Source organism: Lycium barbarum, chromosome 6, assembly GCF_019175385.1.
Source record: "Lycium barbarum isolate Lr01 chromosome 6, ASM1917538v2, whole genome shotgun sequence".
In the NCBI taxonomy this organism is placed as follows: Eukaryota; Viridiplantae; Streptophyta; class Magnoliopsida; order Solanales; family Solanaceae; genus Lycium; species Lycium barbarum.
This window is the reverse complement of record NC_083342.1, coordinates 6025532-6044592: the sequence shown is the minus strand read 5'-3', so window position 1 is coordinate 6044592 and position 19061 is coordinate 6025532. Positions and strand designations below refer to the sequence as shown.

Here is a 19061-nt window from a genome sequence, read left to right as displayed (position 1 = left end):
GTTTATACTCAATCATAGCAAAATAATTGTTCATTTGGAAACATAATTACTTTTTTATACATAAGCCTTTCGACTACCAAAATAATAATATAGATACAATCGTAACATCGTGAGACCATACTACACACACATGCGTATCTACGAGCCTTTACTAAAGTACTAGACATATGGACGGGACATGATCCCGTCATACCGAAAATACATCTATATATATATATATATATATATATATATATATATATATATATATATATATATACACACACACACAAAAGAATAAACCAAGTAGCACCTCCGGAATAATGGAGTGCTCTTGTCAATCTGCTGATAACTCCTACAAGTCTGGATCACCTCCCTGTCTACCTGTGGGCATGAACACAGCGCCCAAAAAAAATAGACGTCAGTACGAACATAATACTGAGTATGTAAGACATGAATGAAATGAACATGATAGAGAAATCATAAGTCATAAGGTGAAGGAAAAACCTGCGTGACTTTTAAGGATGGATACATTTCATACATCTATCATATATACATAATCATAGTACATGAATCATCATAGCGCATGCATCATTTTGTCATATAATTCATCATCGTTAACCCCCTTTCGGGTAACCATCATATGCCGCCCACTAGTGGTGATCATGCCCGGCCCTCTAGGCTCGGTGTAAACATAGCAGCCCGCCTTAGCGGTGACATGCCTAGCCATTTAGGCACGGTGGAATCATACGCAGCCAGCCTTCGCGGTGATGCCCGGCCAACTAGGCGCGGTGGAATCGTATCGTCATATAATCAATCATAAATTTAACATTTTCATACATTACATAGGCATAACATAAACTTACATTATTGTATATCTCATAGACATATCATGACTTAGCATCATTATACATTTATCATCAAAACATACATTAGAACTTGAAGGCAACTATGGCTATATCGGGGTGACATAAGGTCGTGAACCCCCGATTATGTTATGGAGTAGTCATCAACATCATATCTCACCTTGAAGGAACTAACATTTTAAGGTGAGTGTACACAAGGGAAAGCATCAATGGAACCATACTTAGAATCATTAGCTTTATGGACATCTTACTTCACTCTAGGACTCTTTATACTTAACTCATCATCATCATTATCTTCACTCTAGAGAAAATTGGGCAGCATTTCCTTTGTTTATACAACTTTCTCCATATCTTTTATCAATTCCCAAACATCCATAGCAACATTCACAATATTATAGGCAACAATCATCATTCATCTACATTGTCCACATTTCACAATTTCACTTCAATTCCTCCATAATCATGGTCATAATTCACTACTACGTTTTCTTGCATATAATGTTCACCCCATGTTCTTAATATCATTTATAGCATACTTATAATCACGACATATCAATATTCATAATTCACTCCAAACTACTACTCAATAATGACACTATTCCCACATTCATGACCCATTTTCTATATTCTTCTACAATCCAAGTGTTTTAACTTTTCTACACCTTAAACAACATGGAATGATCATAAAACTCACCTTAGATAATGGAAGAATAAGCCTTGAGTGGGAATTCTCTTCTTGCACAAAAACCCTAGTCCAATTCCCTTGGGATTTCTTGGCTTAAATGAACTTGATATGTCTCATACACTTGATTTTGTGGGTTTGATAAAGTTGATCATCAATTTCTCTTAGGTTCTTGTGGATGGAGAGTGGAGAGGATTATAGAGGATTCTTGAAGTGTGGAGAGGAGAAAATGAAATGAATTAATGAGAGAGAGAGAGTCCTTATATCGTTTTAAAATCTATCCCGAACAGATTCTACGGACCAACATACGGTCCGTATAAATTATACTAACCGTATGTCTGACTGTAGATTTGGTCCAGTGAGGTGTGCTATTCTGGGCTGATTATACGACCAGACATACGGCCAGTTTAATTTATACGGCTAGTATGTTAGGCCGTATAATGCCCAGTTCATCCGAAATCATTCTCGTTGACTCGTTTGATCCAATCCTTATGGACCCTTCTTGACACTTGATTAACACCTCAATACCAATCTAAGGGACATTATCACTCTTCTCCGAAACATATTTAAGCCATCATTAACTTGTCGCTCATAATTCTTACCTGACACGCAACGTATCCCTTGCTTTCCTTGACAACCTTCTTCTCTTACGTCAAATGTCTTCGAATCTCGATTAGGATCATCAAATGCTATTTCTTACTTATCAAAACATCATATACGTCGGGCCCTTCGCTAGCCTATTCACTGTATGTTAACGGGAAATTTTCCAAGGTATAACATTCTTCCCCCTTTTGGAACATTCGTCCTCGAATGTTAAACACTCGGGAATTCCACGAAAATTTAGCCTGAGTTTCCCCTGTAATATGGCACTACCATCCTACCACAACAGCCCATAATAACATTGCCTCACAGGGCCACAACACAATAGCAATATAGTTGGCCACACACGACCAATATGCATAAAAAGAAAGTATACATACCTCATAATCCTGATGTTTCATCGTGGATCTCTTCTGCGGGCTGAAACAAGTGCGGGTATGTGGATTTCATTTTCTCTTCCGCCTATCAACTAATTTCTTCTCGGTTGTTATTTCGCCACAAGACTTTGACTGAAGCTACTTCCTTATTTAGAAGTCTCTGTACTTGCCTATCTAATATGGCAATGGCCATTTCCTCATGGATTAGCTTTTCTGTCACTTGAATATCATCTGTTGGAACAATCGTCGTAGGATCTCCAACACACTTGCGGAGCATTGAGACATGAAAAACTGGATGGACTGATTCAAGCTCTGAAGGCAAGTCCAATTCGCAAGCTACTTGACCCACTTTGCGGATAATCTTATAGGGTCCAACATATCGAGGACTTAATTTCCCTTTCTTGCCAAATTTCATCACCCCTTTAATTGGCAACACCTTCAAAAATACCCAGTCATCAACTCGAAAATCCAAGTCTCGCCGGCGGTTGTGCGCATACGATTTTTGGCGACTTTAGGCTGTCAGTAATCGGTCTCGGATCACCTTGAATTTTTCTACCGCTTGTTGAATCAATTCAGGTCCTATTAGCTCTACTTTTCCTATTTCAAACCATAAAATTGGGGATCTGCACTTCCTTCCATATAAAGCTTTATACGGAGCCATTTGGATACTGGAATGGTAGCTATTGTTGTATGCAAACTCGATTAGAGGTAAGTGATCATCCCAACTACCACCGAAATCTAGAACACATGCTCTTAGCATATCCTCCAAGGTCTGGACAGTACGTTCGGCTTACCCATCAGTCTGCGGATGAAATGTCGTGCTAAGCTTTACTTGAGTACCTAGACCTTCTTGGAAAGATTTCCAGAACTTGGCTGTAAATTGCGTTCCTCTATCTGTGATAATGGATATCGGAATACCATGGAGTCGCACAATTTCTTTGAGATACAACCTTGCATAATCTTCTGCTGAGTACGTGGTTCTGACTGGAAGAAAATGAGCTGCTTTCGTTAATATGTCCACAATCACCCATATAGAATCATACTTGCCTCGAGAATGAGGTAACCCCACGATAAAATCCATGCTGATCACTTCCCACTTCCAAGTAGGGATTTCCATTACTTGCAATAATCCTCTTGGCTTTTGATGTTCGATTTTCACTTGCTGACAATTTAGACATTGATCTACAAATTCCGCTATGTCTCTCTTCATGCCATCCCACCAATATATCAACTTGAGATCATGATACATCTTTGTTGCACCTGGGTGAATAGAATACCGAGAATAATGAGCTTCTTCTAGAATTCGACGGCGCAATTCTGCGACATTCAGAACACATAGCCTGCCTCGGTATCTGAGAATTCCATCCATAGAAGTTTCAAATGGGGACTTCTCTTTTTCATGAAATACGTCTCTATAATGGCTCAACTGAGGATGTTCATATTATCGCTCTTTCACTTCCATATTCAGGGACGAAACTGTGGGATCATTAATATCGATTTATGCACCACCTGAATCAATTAAACGTACTCTAAGATTAGCTAGCTGGTGAAGCTCATGAATCATCTCTTTCTTTCCCGGAGTAACTTCACATAGGTTATCCATTGATCGGCGGCTAAGCGCATCAGCTACTACTTTTGCTTTTCCGGGGTGATATAAAATGCTCACATCATAATCTTTCAATAACTCTAACCACTGCCTCTGCCACAGATTTAACTCCTTCTGTTTGAGGGAGGGATCATGGGGTCATGTGACATGGCACAAAAAAAATTAGATGATCAGATGCAACAAGGGAGAGTGTTGCACACTCTCCGCCACATCGGCGCCACGTCAGTGCCACGTTGGAACTTTCTAAATTTTAATTTTATATTCTTTTCCTTTCTTTTTTTCATTTGATTTTTCTTTTATTAATTATATTTACACTAACTAACCTCTAATTAACCATTAAACCCTCCATTAATTTTATTTTCTTCATCACTAAATCCTTCTTCTTCTTCTTCTTCATTTCAAGAAATCAATCAACCCATTTTATTCCTCCATTAGCACACACACATTCAATTTGTTCATCAATCATAAATATCTTTTCAATAAATCAACCAACCCATATTCTTCCTCCATTAACACACACACATTCAACCCATTTTCTTCCTCCATTAACACACACACTCAATTTCATCATCAATCATAAATATCTTTTCAAAAATCAACCAACCCATTTTCTTCCTCCATTAACACACACACATTCAACCCATTTTCTTCCTCCATTAACACACACACACATTCAATTTTATCATCAATCATACATATCTTTTGAAGAAATCAACCAACCCATTTTCTTTCTCCATTAACACACACATTCAATGAATCATGAAATTTTTAAATTAAAGGTTGTTCTTATTGGCTGATCCTTTTTTATTTTGAATCAAAAGATCTAAAAGGCCTACAAGTTGTGGTCGGCTTTGCTTCTGCAAATGGCCAAGTGGAAATTTTGTAAGATTCTATGAAATTTCTCCTTTTCTAATAATAATAATTGTGTTGTACATTAGTATTAGTTTTAGTATTCTCTCTCCTACATAATATTTGTTTTGGTGGTGGTGGCTCGCCGGTCGTCACTTCCGGCAAGCGGTGGAGTGGGAGGGAGAGAAGGAGACGAAGAAAGGGGGGAGGGGTCATTGCCACAGTGGTGCAAGCAGTGGAGAGAAGGAGACGAAGGAAGGGGGGTTGTTGGGGCAGTGGCTGCTCGCCGGCGATAAAGTCCGGTGGCGGTGGCGACTCTTGATGAAAGAAGAGAAGGTGGGAGTAAAAGTAAAAAATAACGAAAAACATTTTGAGAAATGAGATAGAAAAAAAAAAGGAAAAATTAATTAAAAATAAATATATTTATGAAAAGATATATTAAAAATAAAATTTTAATACTTATTTTTGGTGCTCACTCTCTTTGAGAGAGTGAAACACACTCACTTTGCCACCTGAGCATTCAGGGGCAAATTATTCCACTTTTAAAATGCTCAGGAGAGTAATAGGTCGCCCGCAAAGGTATGGTGCGTGATAATTAATCCGAATATACGTCGAGGGGGCATTTGACTATTTTCTCAAAATAATAATTTAAAAATTATAAACATTTGATGGTGTATGTATCCAGTTATTGTATATTAGTTTGAAGTCCTAGTAGGAACCCATAAACATCTTCATTTCAATGAATTTGTTGTCTTCTCTTTTTCGCCTCAATATTTGTAAAGTTTTGTTTTAGTGTGCTGTAAGGTCTGCTATGCACTGAAATCTCCATTCTTTTTTGAGCATTTTGAGGAAGAAGTTGAAGATATTGCTTGTGTACTGGGAGATCAGAAAGATTTATAGGCAGTTTAATGCAGATTTATCATAGAGGAACCATTAGAGAGGAAAATGAGGCATAGGATGCAGAAGTAGTCTTCCATTTGGGCGAAAATCATTTCCAGCCCTCAACTTTAGTTTAAAAATCAAACTATCCCCTCAACTATGAACAACAGACATTCTCCCTTCTTTATCTTATGCAATGTATATTTTATCCTTGAGATTTTCAATCCTCCATTTGTGTAATACCTTTTTATATTATATAGATTTTTTTTAAACCTAGGTATTTATAAATTTTTATTCAAATTCATATTATAAGTAGAATAATCCTTTTAAGAATTTATCACAAAATCTAATGTTACTTTTCAGGGAAGAGCGTCAAAACTATCCGTCTACTTTCTTTTAATGGCTAAAAATATCATCCCAACTAATTTTGGGTCATTTATGCCTCTGCCGTTACGAAAGTTAACAAATATATACCTCCATTTGACGGAAATCCCCAAATTGATTCAAATAACCTGATTTCATAAAAAAGAACTCATTCTCCTATTTTACCCACCCCGACCCACCTCCTAAAATAACCCATTCTTATCTCTCTCTCTCTCTCATATTTTCTCTTACAACTCTCATGCCGTCGATCCTATCAATCATAACTAGAAGGAAGATTAAGAAGTGGTTTTTGAAACCAGAAAACATTTTAAATTTCATCTTTGTCAATCATCTATAATTCATAAACTTGTTATTCATTATTTGAATAGAAATTTTGTTCAAGCTCTTCCCTTAGAAAAGACGGAAACAATTGACAGTCATTTTGAAAGCAACCAGTACATACCTTTAAATAGTTAGTACTGCAGGGCAACCAACTAAGCAGATAAATAGAGCACTAACTTATCACTAACCTATAACCTGAAGTAATGACTAAAAGAGTTGACTCCATTAACCAACTAATTTCAACATAATTAGGACTCCTAAGATTACTTAACTGAAAAATAAAAACTATAACTCCTAAAACAAGACACTAACTTTTGAATCAGTCAACTGCTAAAGAGAAAATAAGTCTCCATCGACGGGCTTGATAGCTGGAGAAGAAAATATAAGAGAGAAGGAAGGATGGGTTATTTTAGGAGGTGGGTCGGGGCGGGAAAAATAGGAGAATGGGCTATTTTTTATGAAACCGGGTTATTTGAATCAATTTGGAGATATCCGTCAAATGAAGGATATATTTGTTAACTTTCGTAAGGGCAGGGGCATAAATGACTCAAATTTAGTTCGGAGGATATTTTCAGCCATTAAATCAAAGTAGAGGGATATTTTTTTACCCTTTTCCCTACTTTTTATGATTGATATTTTAATATTACCTGCACATACATATATATATACACACTCACACACACATATACATAAATATTACCTGTTATTTTACATATATATATGTATGTATATTTAAGTTTCAGTTCTCTCTTATTCTCTAATGTCAATATATAAACGAGTTTTGGTTGTCATTAATGGAATATTATTTTAAGAAAATATACTTCTGTTTTTATTAATTTGTTTGTATTACATGCATTGAAATATACTTACAAAGTTATTATTACCTGTTATTTTTACTTGTATAAATACAAATATTAGATCGAGTTTTGAATTATTAATAAAAAAAGAATTCTTATTCTTCTCATTTTTACTTCATTATAGAACGACATTAAGGTATACACTCAATTAGAATTTCTTACTCTTTTTTTTCCGTCTCGAAAATAATATTTATTTTCTTATAGGAATTTAGTAATATAGATTAAGAAGATAAAAAATATCATGATTTTAAAGAAATAAAAGAAAAAAGACAAGTTGATAATGTATGGGTAAAATAGAAATTTTAAAAAGTTAATTAGTATAAAGGGAGGAGAATGACTATAGTTCAAGATTTTTAAAGAAAAGTTGGGGGTGAAAACCTTTCATTTAGTTCCTTCTCAGGTCTAGAATTAGCATAATTCATCAATTAGTAAATTAAACTAAGCCTCAACTCAGACTACAAAATTCCCTTCACCTCATTTCTCTCCTGCAAAAGTTAAACAGTTAAATAAAAAAATAAATAAACAAGTTTTCACCTTTAAGTGGAATTCGCCACATCTTTATAACTTTCACGAATACTTGATCATTATATTCCAATGTTATACAAAAATATTATCTAAAAACTTCTTCAGCAAATTATACAATTGTTGAGGCTGCAGACTCGAGCGTCGAACTCAAAGTAGAAAATAAAAATGGCTTTGCAGGTCGCTCCAAAGTGTTCAATGCCGATCCTTCTGATCGTGATGGAGAACATATGAAAGGTTTTGGTGGGATTTGGAAGGCCTCCAAGCTACTTTCTAACATTTCAATTACCTTACCAGTGTCCGGCCTTTGCGTGGGATCTGTTTGGATGCACCACAAACCAACTAATATCATTTTCTTTGCAATCTCTTCTTCTTCATTGGTCATCATATCTCTTATATTTAGGTTTTCATCTAGCAAAATTCGTTGATAAGCCCAACGAGGGAAATATATTTCACTGTTATGGCTTCTTTCAGCACTGTAGTTCTTTCTTCCTCCAACCATTTCGAGAACCATCATTCCATAGCTATAAACATCAGATTTGTGTGAAACTCCTCCAAAATTTCTACAGAAGACCTCTGGAGCTATGTAACCAATGGTTCCTCGGGCTTCTAGCCTGGACATCATGCTCTCTTTTCGAGTACATAGTTTTGCTAAACCGAAATCAGATATCTTCGGACAAAAGTCCTCGTCCAGAAGAATATTATGAGGTTTTATGTCAAAATGCAAAATTCGGGAGTTGCATCCTCTGTGCAAATATTCTAATCCTCGAGCTATCCCGAGTGCAATTTTGCACAACATTTCCCATCTCATGTTTGGAACTTCGTTGTATATGTGTTTATCAAGAGATCCATTTGACATGAATTCATAAATAAGAGCTTTCACTCGACCACTCAAACAAAATCCCAACAGATTAACAATGTTGACATGAGAAGTTCGACTGATGCTTGCAACTTCGTTAATGAACTCTTCTCCATTCCCCTTGATCTCTTTTAAGATTTTCACCGCAACAGGGTGACCTCTAAGATTACCTTTGTAGACCTCTCCGTAACCCCCTTCTCCAAGTTTCTCTTTAAAGGAATTTGTCATGTTCTTAATGTCTGAATAGCTATATGCCGTTGGGGCTAGGGATCCATACTGCCTCAGGAAGGCCTCAACATTATGATCTTCTTTTTTAAATGTCATCTTTGTTTTCCTTATAAACCGGAAGCAGCACATCAAGCAACAGTTTACAGCTATTGCAGCCCCATCTACAGCTAATGCTATGAATGGACAAAAGAAGAAAGAAGGCATTTAAGCTTAATGATCAATATCACATAAACTATTTTTTATTTAAATGCAGCAGCGCCAACTGCTGCAAGAAGAAATGCTTATTGGAATTTTCTTGAGAAGAGGAGGCTAATAAGATAAATCAAGGTGAACAAATTCAAAGGACAATCACCTATGGAAACCTTCGATCCAATTTTCTTGTTTCTTCCTGAAATGAAAACAAGACAGGTAATCATCTGATACCAAGCAATTGTAATGTATCTCAGTAAAGCATAACTAATCAGCTGCTATCACCTAAGTTGGAAAAGTTTTTCCCTTGGCATGATCAGTAAATAACAGAATGGTTTGCCTTTTTTAATCTAGGAATTATGGATTTATTCTCTACTCAATAAATGGAAATCTTGTCAAACATGGATTTAAACTTATAGTTTCTAGATTTACCATGAAGACATGATTTTGGTTGGGTTTGGTCTTTGCAAAAGCACAGAAATTTATTACTGAGCACCACAATGCCATCCACTATTCTGACAACCAACATATTTAAGTTTCAGACTTTTAAAATTAAATTTTGTTGACATTGAATTTTTATTTAAAGACAAAATTGTAAAAAATAAAATAGTACCGGTTTTAATAATTTTATTGACCCGCCCAACTTGACCCGACTCACTAAAAATATAGTGACTAGGACATTTTATTTTACCCTTATTCCCTCTTAATTTCTTGCTTTGTCTGCGTTCTTTTATTTTTTGACATGAACAACTGAATGTCACAAGTATTCCAACTATGTTATTTACTCAGTATACACCCTTATCCAAATTTATTGCCTCATGTATGCAGCTTCATTTGTCACTTTAACAAAATATATTGCTTATAAATCACCATTCAACTGTCAAATGTCACTAAATAAGCAGTACCATTTGATAAAAAATATTGCTTATAAATAACGCATACAACTAATGAAGCTAAAATAAAAGGTTTTGGTCAATATATTTTTAGTGGGTCGGGTCAATAAAATCGTTAAAATGGATACTATTTTAATTCATACAATTTTGTCTTTAAATAAAAATTTCATGTCAACAAAATTTAATTAAAAAATCACTTAAATAGGTTAGTTGACTTTGTAGGTGAAATACCAATAGTTGAGTGATTTTTTAGTTAGAAAATAAGGTTAGTGACTTTCTGATGAGTGACCATATGAGATATTATCTCCCTTTTTTTCTTTTAATCAAGGAATTAAGTAGAATTCTCTACTAGTTACAACTCTACACAGGAGTAGCATCCAACTCCCTTATCAAGAGCCTTCCTCTGGTTCATGAACTTCCTTCCAAGGTATAAACACTAAACTAAAACGACAAGAAGAAAAAGGAACACTCCATCTATCCCAAATTTTGGCACTTTTATCTCGTGATTCAAACAAGGTCAACTTCGACTATTATTATAATTAGAATGTATTTATTACCTTTTTGATATTAATGAAAATTGATATAACAATTCCTGGATAAAATATATTATTATCTTATCCCCATTTGATTGAATTTTTTATTTTAAGCTTGGCGATTCCGAAATTATTTATATCATAATTGGTGGTATTATTTTACATTAAAATCAAAATATAAAAGGATATTTTATATTATACCTCATTTAATTCATTTTAGTAACTGATAAAGTTATTGTCGTGTGACAAAGAGGTCATGGGTTCTAGCCGTGGAAACAGCCTTTGTAGAGATGCAGGGTAAAGCTGCGTACAATACACCTTTGTGGTTTGCCCTTTCCCGGACCCCGCGCATAATTGGAGCTTAGTGCACCGGGCTGCCTTTATATATATATTTACCAATAAAAGTATATTCACTAATCATGTTTGGCCAACCTTTTAAAATCAGCTTATTTTGAAAAGTGCTTTTAAAAAAAAATACTTTTGGTGAGAAGCAATTTGTGTTTGGCCAATTAATTTAAAAAACACTTTTGAGCAGCAATTAGTGTTTGGCTAAGCTTTTACAAAGTGCTTCTGACTGTTTGGCCTAGCGGCTAAAAACTGCTTAATTTAAAAAATGTTTTTCAAAAAAGTACTTTTGGTGAGAAATAGTTTGTGTTTGGATAATTCATTTTAAAAGTACTTTTTACTACTTTTAATTAGCAGATTATGTTCAACTAATCTTCTTAAAAAATGCTTTTTGAGTGTCAAATTACAAAAAAGGACAAGTATCAATGAACTTTACTATCACGATTATTTTGCAGAGAGAAACTATTTTGAAAATCTATTATGAAAAGTTTTTACTTCTAATTTTTAGTTAAAATTTAAAAGTTTATATTAAAATTTCAATTAATTTACTACATAGATAAATAAAAAAACAAATATTAAATATTGATATAATATCAACACAATGATTTAAATATAGTAGAAAACTACAACCAAAATAAAATTTAAAATCATTCCACAAATTATAATTCAACACAAAGAATTATTAATTAGAAATTGATGGAGTAATGAGGGATATATTAGCTAAATATGTATTTATGGTAGGGATACTTTTGTATTGAAAAAAATAATTTTCTGCTTCTCCGGAATCGCAGAAAAACTGCTTCTGCTTCTATTTAAAAGTCGTTTCAATAAATGGCCAAACACCTCAAATATCTAAAAAAAAGTGCTTTTTCTCAACAACCAAAACAAAAAAAAAAATTTGGCCTCAAAATCACAGAAAAAGTGTTTTTAAAAAAGGTACTTTTGGGAAAAATTATTTTTTTTAGCTTCTGAAAAAAAGATTTTGTTACTCCGTAGAAGCACTTATTTTCTCACAAAAACTTAGTCAGACACCTCACTTTCTAAAACACATTTTAGAAAACAAATAAGCACTTTTGGCCTCCCAAAATCTTGGCCAAATAGGATATAAGTACTTTCATTATAATTTAATACTTTCTATGTTTCAATTTATATGAACCTTTTACTATTTGGGGAGTCTACGAGGTGGTTCTTTGACCACATTTTTCTTATATTTTTTCTAAATTATTTGAATTACAAATTATCATGACTTGTAGTACTTTTAATGTAGTTTCTAAATACATAAATTATATCTTTACAAACTTGAAAAATCTTTGTCGAAATTTAAGGTCAAAGTTATAAAGTTTAACCCTCTTAATCCGAAAAGGTTCACATAAATTGAAACGAACTATTATAATTCCGGGATAGTTTATTCCATGACCAAACAACCCCTAAATTGTTTCCCAGAAAGAATGTGAAGAGCTTAAAAAGAAGATGGCGTACCTTTGTTGTTGTAGCCGTTATGAAACTTTATGGTGCCATCTTTGTAGAAGCACAAGGACTCTTGGGTTAAATTGTCGTAACCACAACGCCCGTCTGAGGCCTCACACTTTCTGCACTCCGTCGCATTCTCCCAATGTAATACGAACCCCTCATCCATCGCCGCACCAAGTTCTCCAGTCCACCCACCCTTCGTCACAGGCACCACCACTTTCTTGTCACATGTTCGATACCAATTCAAATCTTTCGGCTCATAATCTTCAACATATAAATATGACTTGTTTCCACCTGAATTTAAGCAATCTAACGTACGAGTAGGATCTGGAAGAGAACCGGTACAGTTATAATAGAAAGTAAGATTCATATCAAGCTCCGAATATACCAATGGCAAGTCGTCATCTATAGTAAGATTATGATGTACCCTGGGGCATACTCTGCTATCAAGAGCATCAATATCCACCAGGGTAAGGGAGTGGTTACTGTAATTAATCTCCTTAACATAGAAAGAATCCTCGGAAATGCGCAGAATTTGATCTTTTTCAGAACAGAAGATTCCAAATCCTGGATAGCCACAGTATTGTGAAGAGGGGGGGGGGGGGGGGGGGTTGTGGCTATCAAGCCTCCAAAAAGGATATGAAATTTCAAGTCCATTTTTGCAGGTAGACGAAGGGCAATTTGCAAAGGACGTATCATCAGCTCTACTGGAGTTGATGAAGATGGAGAACAAAAGAAGGAGAGAGACCAAGAAGAAACTGGAGAATAATTGACTTGGACACATTGCTAGATGATGTTTGAAGAACTCAAAAACTAATTGTGGTTTATACTATTGCTAGACAACCAAAATATTATACATTTATTATATTTGACTTGGTCATGTGGAGGAATTAGTAGGAAACTTGGAATTTGGTACCTAAATTTCTCTTCCATACCTTATAGTCAAGACAGTCACAGCTAGGAAACAGTCAATTTGGTCTGATGCGTTGGAATATAGAGGCAACAGGCACTTAATTGGCGTGTGGAAAATATTATAGTAGTTGAAAGTGAAGAAAAAAAGGTACTATTTGAAAACAACTACTCCCTCCATCAGCGCATGATCTCCTCTGTGCGTTGCTTGTGCGGCGCATGGCCAATGCATGGCCTGTCTGAGATTCAGAGATGGGGTTTTTGTGCGTTGGATGTGCGACGCATAGCCAGACCCTTCAATGGTCGGATTCTGCTTTCAGAATATGGACATATCCTTCTGACCAATTGTTGAAGATTAATAGTCATTAAGGCTATTGAAAGTGGTATTCAATTGTCAGTTAAAATGACAATTGCAGAAACGTTATAGAAATGAATTGAATTCAAAGGTAATTCAATTGGCTATTAAAGGCTAATCAAAGATGAGGTGATGATGATTACTAATCATGACTAATAAAGAGTATGTTAACTTATCTTTGAGATATAACAATTATTTTTACATCATATAGTAGGTGTTGAATTTTCTTGACTTCTTTGTATGTTTATTTTTTTAAAAATATTTAACCCTGCAGTGAAATCTTGGCTACCCACTGATGGAAGAAGGGGATACTAAGTACTACTCTCCTATAAGACAAAGATTAAAGACTTTGAATAGTCAACTTCAGAAGAAAGAAGGCCAGAAAAGGATTGGATCACCTTTGGTAATTGATTCTCCAGTAATGCTTAATAGAGTATCTGATTATTTAAAGGCTTAAATTGCTTCTTTATCCTTCATGTTGATCATTTGCTTACTAGTTCTACAGAGAAATGAATTTAGAAGTACAATTGGATTATTTGTATGCTTTCCTTGTAACGCTGCAAGGGAATATTGAAGTTCAATTTTTTATTTTTTTTTCCTATCCTGAGCTCAATATGTTTTAAAAAAAAATCCTAAAATAAATGAGAGAAACTTCCAGACAACGTTAGTTATCACGTCCTTACATTGACAAAACATCGAGCTGATAAAATTAAAATCCAGATAATAATTTTTATTTTTTACTAGTGTCTATGAACGTGCCTCGCACGATATCCCCTATCAATCATAACAAATGTCGAATTATATTTTTTTGAATTGCATAGTATTATTTATTTTATGCCGTATAAAAATATATGTTCAAAGAAACGAAAGTGATTCTCATAAAGAATAATAGGAAATTGATACTAAAATAAAAGAACAAAAAACCATACCAGTTACAAATATTCCAACATTAATTACTGATCAAAAAAAAGATTTCCGGAAGAAAAAACATATAAACAAAATCAGCTATCAAAAAAGGAGAATTAATACTAATAACAAGAGAAAATTTGCTACCTGCTCGGATGCTCCGTATCCAAAATAATGTCAGAACAAAGAGCTAGGGTGAATATAGGTGTTTGCCTGCTTATATGCATAACCTTTTGATGACCTTTTGCGGCCAGCTAATTAATCACATAGCTTCTACCCTAAGTCCTAAGACTTCAAAGCTAGCCATGAGTCCAATCTGATCAATTCCAAACAAATGGTTTTATAGTACAATGACTCATGAATTTGGTAAGGTGTGGTTTAGTGAGTTCTTGATCCGGTCCATGTGAAATTGGTACGACATAACCTATAGTTGGAATTTGATTGGGATTAGAATTCCATGAATATTCATATTAATTAATAGGCAAAGTTTCTAATGTTACAATTTTATCCAACTTAGAAATATATGTTGAACAATAATTTATCTTTTGAAGGGTATTTAGGTCGTTCAATCTCAACCATCGCAAAAAATATTAGGTAATATAATTATAATTACATACGTGTATTGAATAACAAAAATATTACTTATGTATAAAATTATATCCGCTTAACATTTCGTCGAAAATAATGTTCTTGGTCTATAAGTTTTTCTTCTACACCCACCTTCGCCCCCCCCCCCCCCCCCCCCCACGAGAAACATGTTATGACTAATATAATTCAATATTTGGAATTAAATGATCATATATAATTTATTTGTTTTCATTACAATATTATATAAAAGTGTTGAAAATTGTTACTAAATAAAATTAAAATATAAGAATATCTTTCAACTTTAAGAATATTTAGTTACTTATTTTATACAAATTTAAATTGATCGCAAAAGTAATAATAATATTTAAAAAAAAAAAAAAGTTCTCCCATCGCCATAGATTTTTATGACTTCATGGTAGTTTTCATGATGAGATGTTTATATAAGGAAATAATTTCAATTATTTTATTTTCTTTCAATTAAACATTTATATCTTCCAACTTGCAAAAGATAATCAATGATTTTATTTAAGCATATTCGTATTGATTTCCACAAAAATTTCCTAACCGATGGTCATTCAACGTTGAGTTTATCACACAAAAGTCATTTTTCTATTTCTTTTACAAAAACGTCATTCAACTTAAAATGTATCACACAAAAAAAGACTTTTTCATTTTTTTGTTACGTAAAAGTCATTCAACTTAAAGTTTATCATACAAATAACACTTTTTTATTTTTTGTTACATAAAAGTTATCCAACTTAAGGTTTATCACACAAAATTACTTTTATATTTTATTACGTAAAAGTCATTCAACTTTAGCCAAGTTAATAAAAAGTAAATCTCACCTGAATTCTTATATTTGTATCGGAATATGACATGGCACTCCAAAATAGAAAAGTGACTTTGATGTGATAAACTCAAAGTTAAATAACCGTCGGTGAAACTTACTAGTCTATTGTCTATGAGTAAAGTGCCTGTAAATTATACTATTTTTGTATTGAACTAAATACTTGAATACAAAAGCAAATAATTTTGTTTATTTATTTTCTGTAAATATAAATTCCACAACTACTTTTGAATGTAGCCTAATTTAGTGATATTTTATTATAAGTTAATTACGAATTTAAAGTCCTAGATATTGCATAAAATCTTCAAGATTATAATTCTATTATCTTAAAATAAATACTTTAATTTAAAAGAACTCTTATTCTACCTTTGAAAACCAAACATATGAGTAATATAAAATACCTAAGCCTATTAAAATATGATTTAGTAATAACCTAATCATTTTCTATGTTAGTATTTTTTAGTTTTAATACGGACACAGGACTTTCAATCATAAAGTTACTCCTAGCCTCCTCCTAGGCAGATAAGGCTACTAGTTGGATATCTCCTTATTTAGACGTGATAGTAAAACTCTTTAATTAGATTCAAAACAAAATTTATAAGTAGTATTTGTTTTAAATTCTAATTTCAATTATGATATTTTTTTTGTTTACCGAAATTGTCAATAAAAAACATGGTAAAATTAGACTAAAAGGATATAAAGGTCGTTCAATATTTGAAGGATATTTCGGTCAACCAACATTTATATTCATGCTTTTAAAATAGTATATACAAGCCTCTATGAACGTGCCTCGCATGTTGCATTTTTTTGCGCGGTTTGTCCTTCTTTTGGGGTGGTCTTTAAATTTTGCCCCTCAAATTGGTGGTCTTTAAGTTTTGCCCTTTGCTTGAAAAGGTGGTATGTGGTCTTTAAGTTTTACCCTTTGCTTGAAAAGGTGGCCGAAAATACTGAGGCTCTGGGTTCGAACCCCCGCTCAGGCATAAAAATAAAAATAATTTCGCAAGGCAAGGCTTTGAGAAAAGTCTGTCTTATGCGGCATAGGTTGCCTTAAGGCATAACTAAAAGTTTGACTTATAAGATAACTTATGTTGGATTCAGCATAACTTTAGTTATAACCTTAAGACAACCTATTTTTTCTCCGGCAGAGGTTTCCTTAAGGTATGCTGGATCCAGCATAACTTTAGTTATGCCTTAAGGCGCTTATGCCGGATTCAGCATGACCTTTCTCAAGCCTTGTCTTGCGAAATTATTTTTTATTTTTATGCCGGAGCCAGGGTTCGAACCCAGAACCTCAGGGTTTCTACGCGAAGGGCAAGAACTAAAGACCAGCAATTTGAGGGGCAAAAATTAAAGACCACCCCGAATGAGCGGCATTCCTGCGAATTTCCCCGTACGTTATGCCCTGTCAATCATAAAAAAAAAATGTTAGGTAATGTTGCAGAAAAATGTTATTTGGTCATTTATGCTTAATAATTATAACAACACCAAATAACAACTTGTAAGGCCAAAATTTGATTTGAAAAATGTATAAGAATTTCTCAAGTTAAATCAGAAACAACTTAGCTACCTTCCAAGATAGCGGTAAGGTCTGCATACACTCTAACCTCCCCAGACTTCACTTGTGAGAATATACTGGGTGTGTTGTTGCATTAACATATTGCCTCAATACTTTGAAATAAAATGTCATTGCATAAAGTGGAACATATGCTACCTTGAATTTAACCCGCCACTTTAAGGTAAATTATTTTGAATGCACGAAAACCTGCATTAAGTAAGAAAGAAAAATTAGATGTAGAATTAATTAAAGCTCGATCAAATTAGCTAATAAGTATAACATTAACTTCAAATAAGTTTGTATTTTTTTGAAGCTTTATATCTTTTGAACTATCCCAATTGTGTGAAGAGCATCTAAATCAAATACCAAATGGGTCATAATATTTTGAACAACAAATGGAAATATTCCCTGCCAAACACTTGGACAAGTTTCTTCTCCAAGAATCAGCATCTGTCCCTAATAACTTAATTAAGTTAATAATGACTTAAAGTAAATGAGATTAAGCAAATTGAAAAAGCCATTCGATGAAATCTCACATTAAAGACAATGATGGAGAATTTCCTCTTGTCCCAAAAGAAAAAAGAAAAAAAAACAGTTGGTGTTAAGTATTTAAATATTTTTCATAGTAACAATTGTTTGTATTATCTTTAGACTCCATAAATGCTTTTCTAGAAACAACCTATTTTTTTTTAAGTTTTTGCTACCACTTATTTTTTCTAAAAGTTTGGCCAAGTTCTTAGCTATCAAAAATACGCATTTTTGAAGAAAAACAAAAGAAAGTATTTTGGGCTTCTTTAAAACTTAATCAAATTAATTATTAATAATTATTTGTGGACATCGTGTCAACTTTCTTAACGACCCATTCCCTGAACTTACGGTCAACTTTAGGGCTGGGCATAAAATACCGAAAACCGAATTACCGAACCGAACCGGCTATTTCGGTATTTCGGTATTCGGTAATTCGGTTCGGTATTCGATACTAAAATATAAAATTCGGTATTTCGGTTTCGGTATTCGGTATTTACAATTATACCGTTCGGTATTCGGTAAATACCGAATACCGAAATTAAATTACCAATACTATACGTCTGTAGGGCCTAAAGGAGTAAAGGGCTAAAGGCCCATTGTAAAAATATTTTAAGTCCAGCCCAAGTCCGTAAAAATCAAGTGTAAGAGTCTTAAACCCTAACACTTCAGTACTTCACCACCTTCATCTCATTTCCCTTTCTATTCATCCAAACCCTGAATCACTTTTTCAAGATAAAGTAGAACCATGTCCACTAAGTTGTTCTATCTTCTATGGTGGTCAAGAGGACACGTACATCAAGTCATCCGATGATCAAAAAATTGTATCGTATCCTAGTGTGAGTTCTTTTTTTAAAAACATCTTCATGATTTAAAAAAAAGGTAATGTGATGGCACTAACTCGTTTTGATGTATTTGTAAATATATCAGTACAGGA

The 19061-nt window shown here is 33.8% G+C and overlaps 1 protein-coding gene across 1 annotated transcript; it reads right to left on the bottom strand.

Moving 5' to 3' along the window:
- Positions 1-7994: 7994 nt before the first annotated feature.
- On the bottom strand, positions 7995-13251 carry LOC132600611 (LEAF RUST 10 DISEASE-RESISTANCE LOCUS RECEPTOR-LIKE PROTEIN KINASE-like 2.1). Its single transcript, XM_060313895.1, has 3 exons — positions 12449-13251; positions 9362-9397; positions 7995-9182 (listed from the first exon to the last, which is right to left on the bottom strand). Exons 1-3 carry the CDS (start codon positions 13221-13223, stop codon positions 8035-8037), a joined length of 1959 nt encoding a protein of 652 aa, XP_060169878.1. The 5' UTR covers positions 13224-13251; the 3' UTR covers positions 7995-8034.
- Positions 13252-19061: the final 5810 nt, after the last annotated feature.

Excerpts from the sequence above, each read along its gene's own strand:
- LOC132600611 (XM_060313895.1), bottom strand. The coding sequence starts at position 13,223 with ATGTGTCCAAGTCAATTATTCTCCAGTTTCTTCTTGGTCTCTCTCCTT. Across the intron at positions 9,398-12,448 it reads TAACGGCTACAACAACAAAG|GAAGAAACAAGAAAATTGGA; the intron begins GTACGCCATCTT and ends TTTTCATTTCAG. Across the intron at positions 9,183-9,361 it reads TGGATCGAAGGTTTCCATAG|CATTAGCTGTAGATGGGGCT; the intron begins GTGATTGTCCTT and ends GTCCATTCATAG.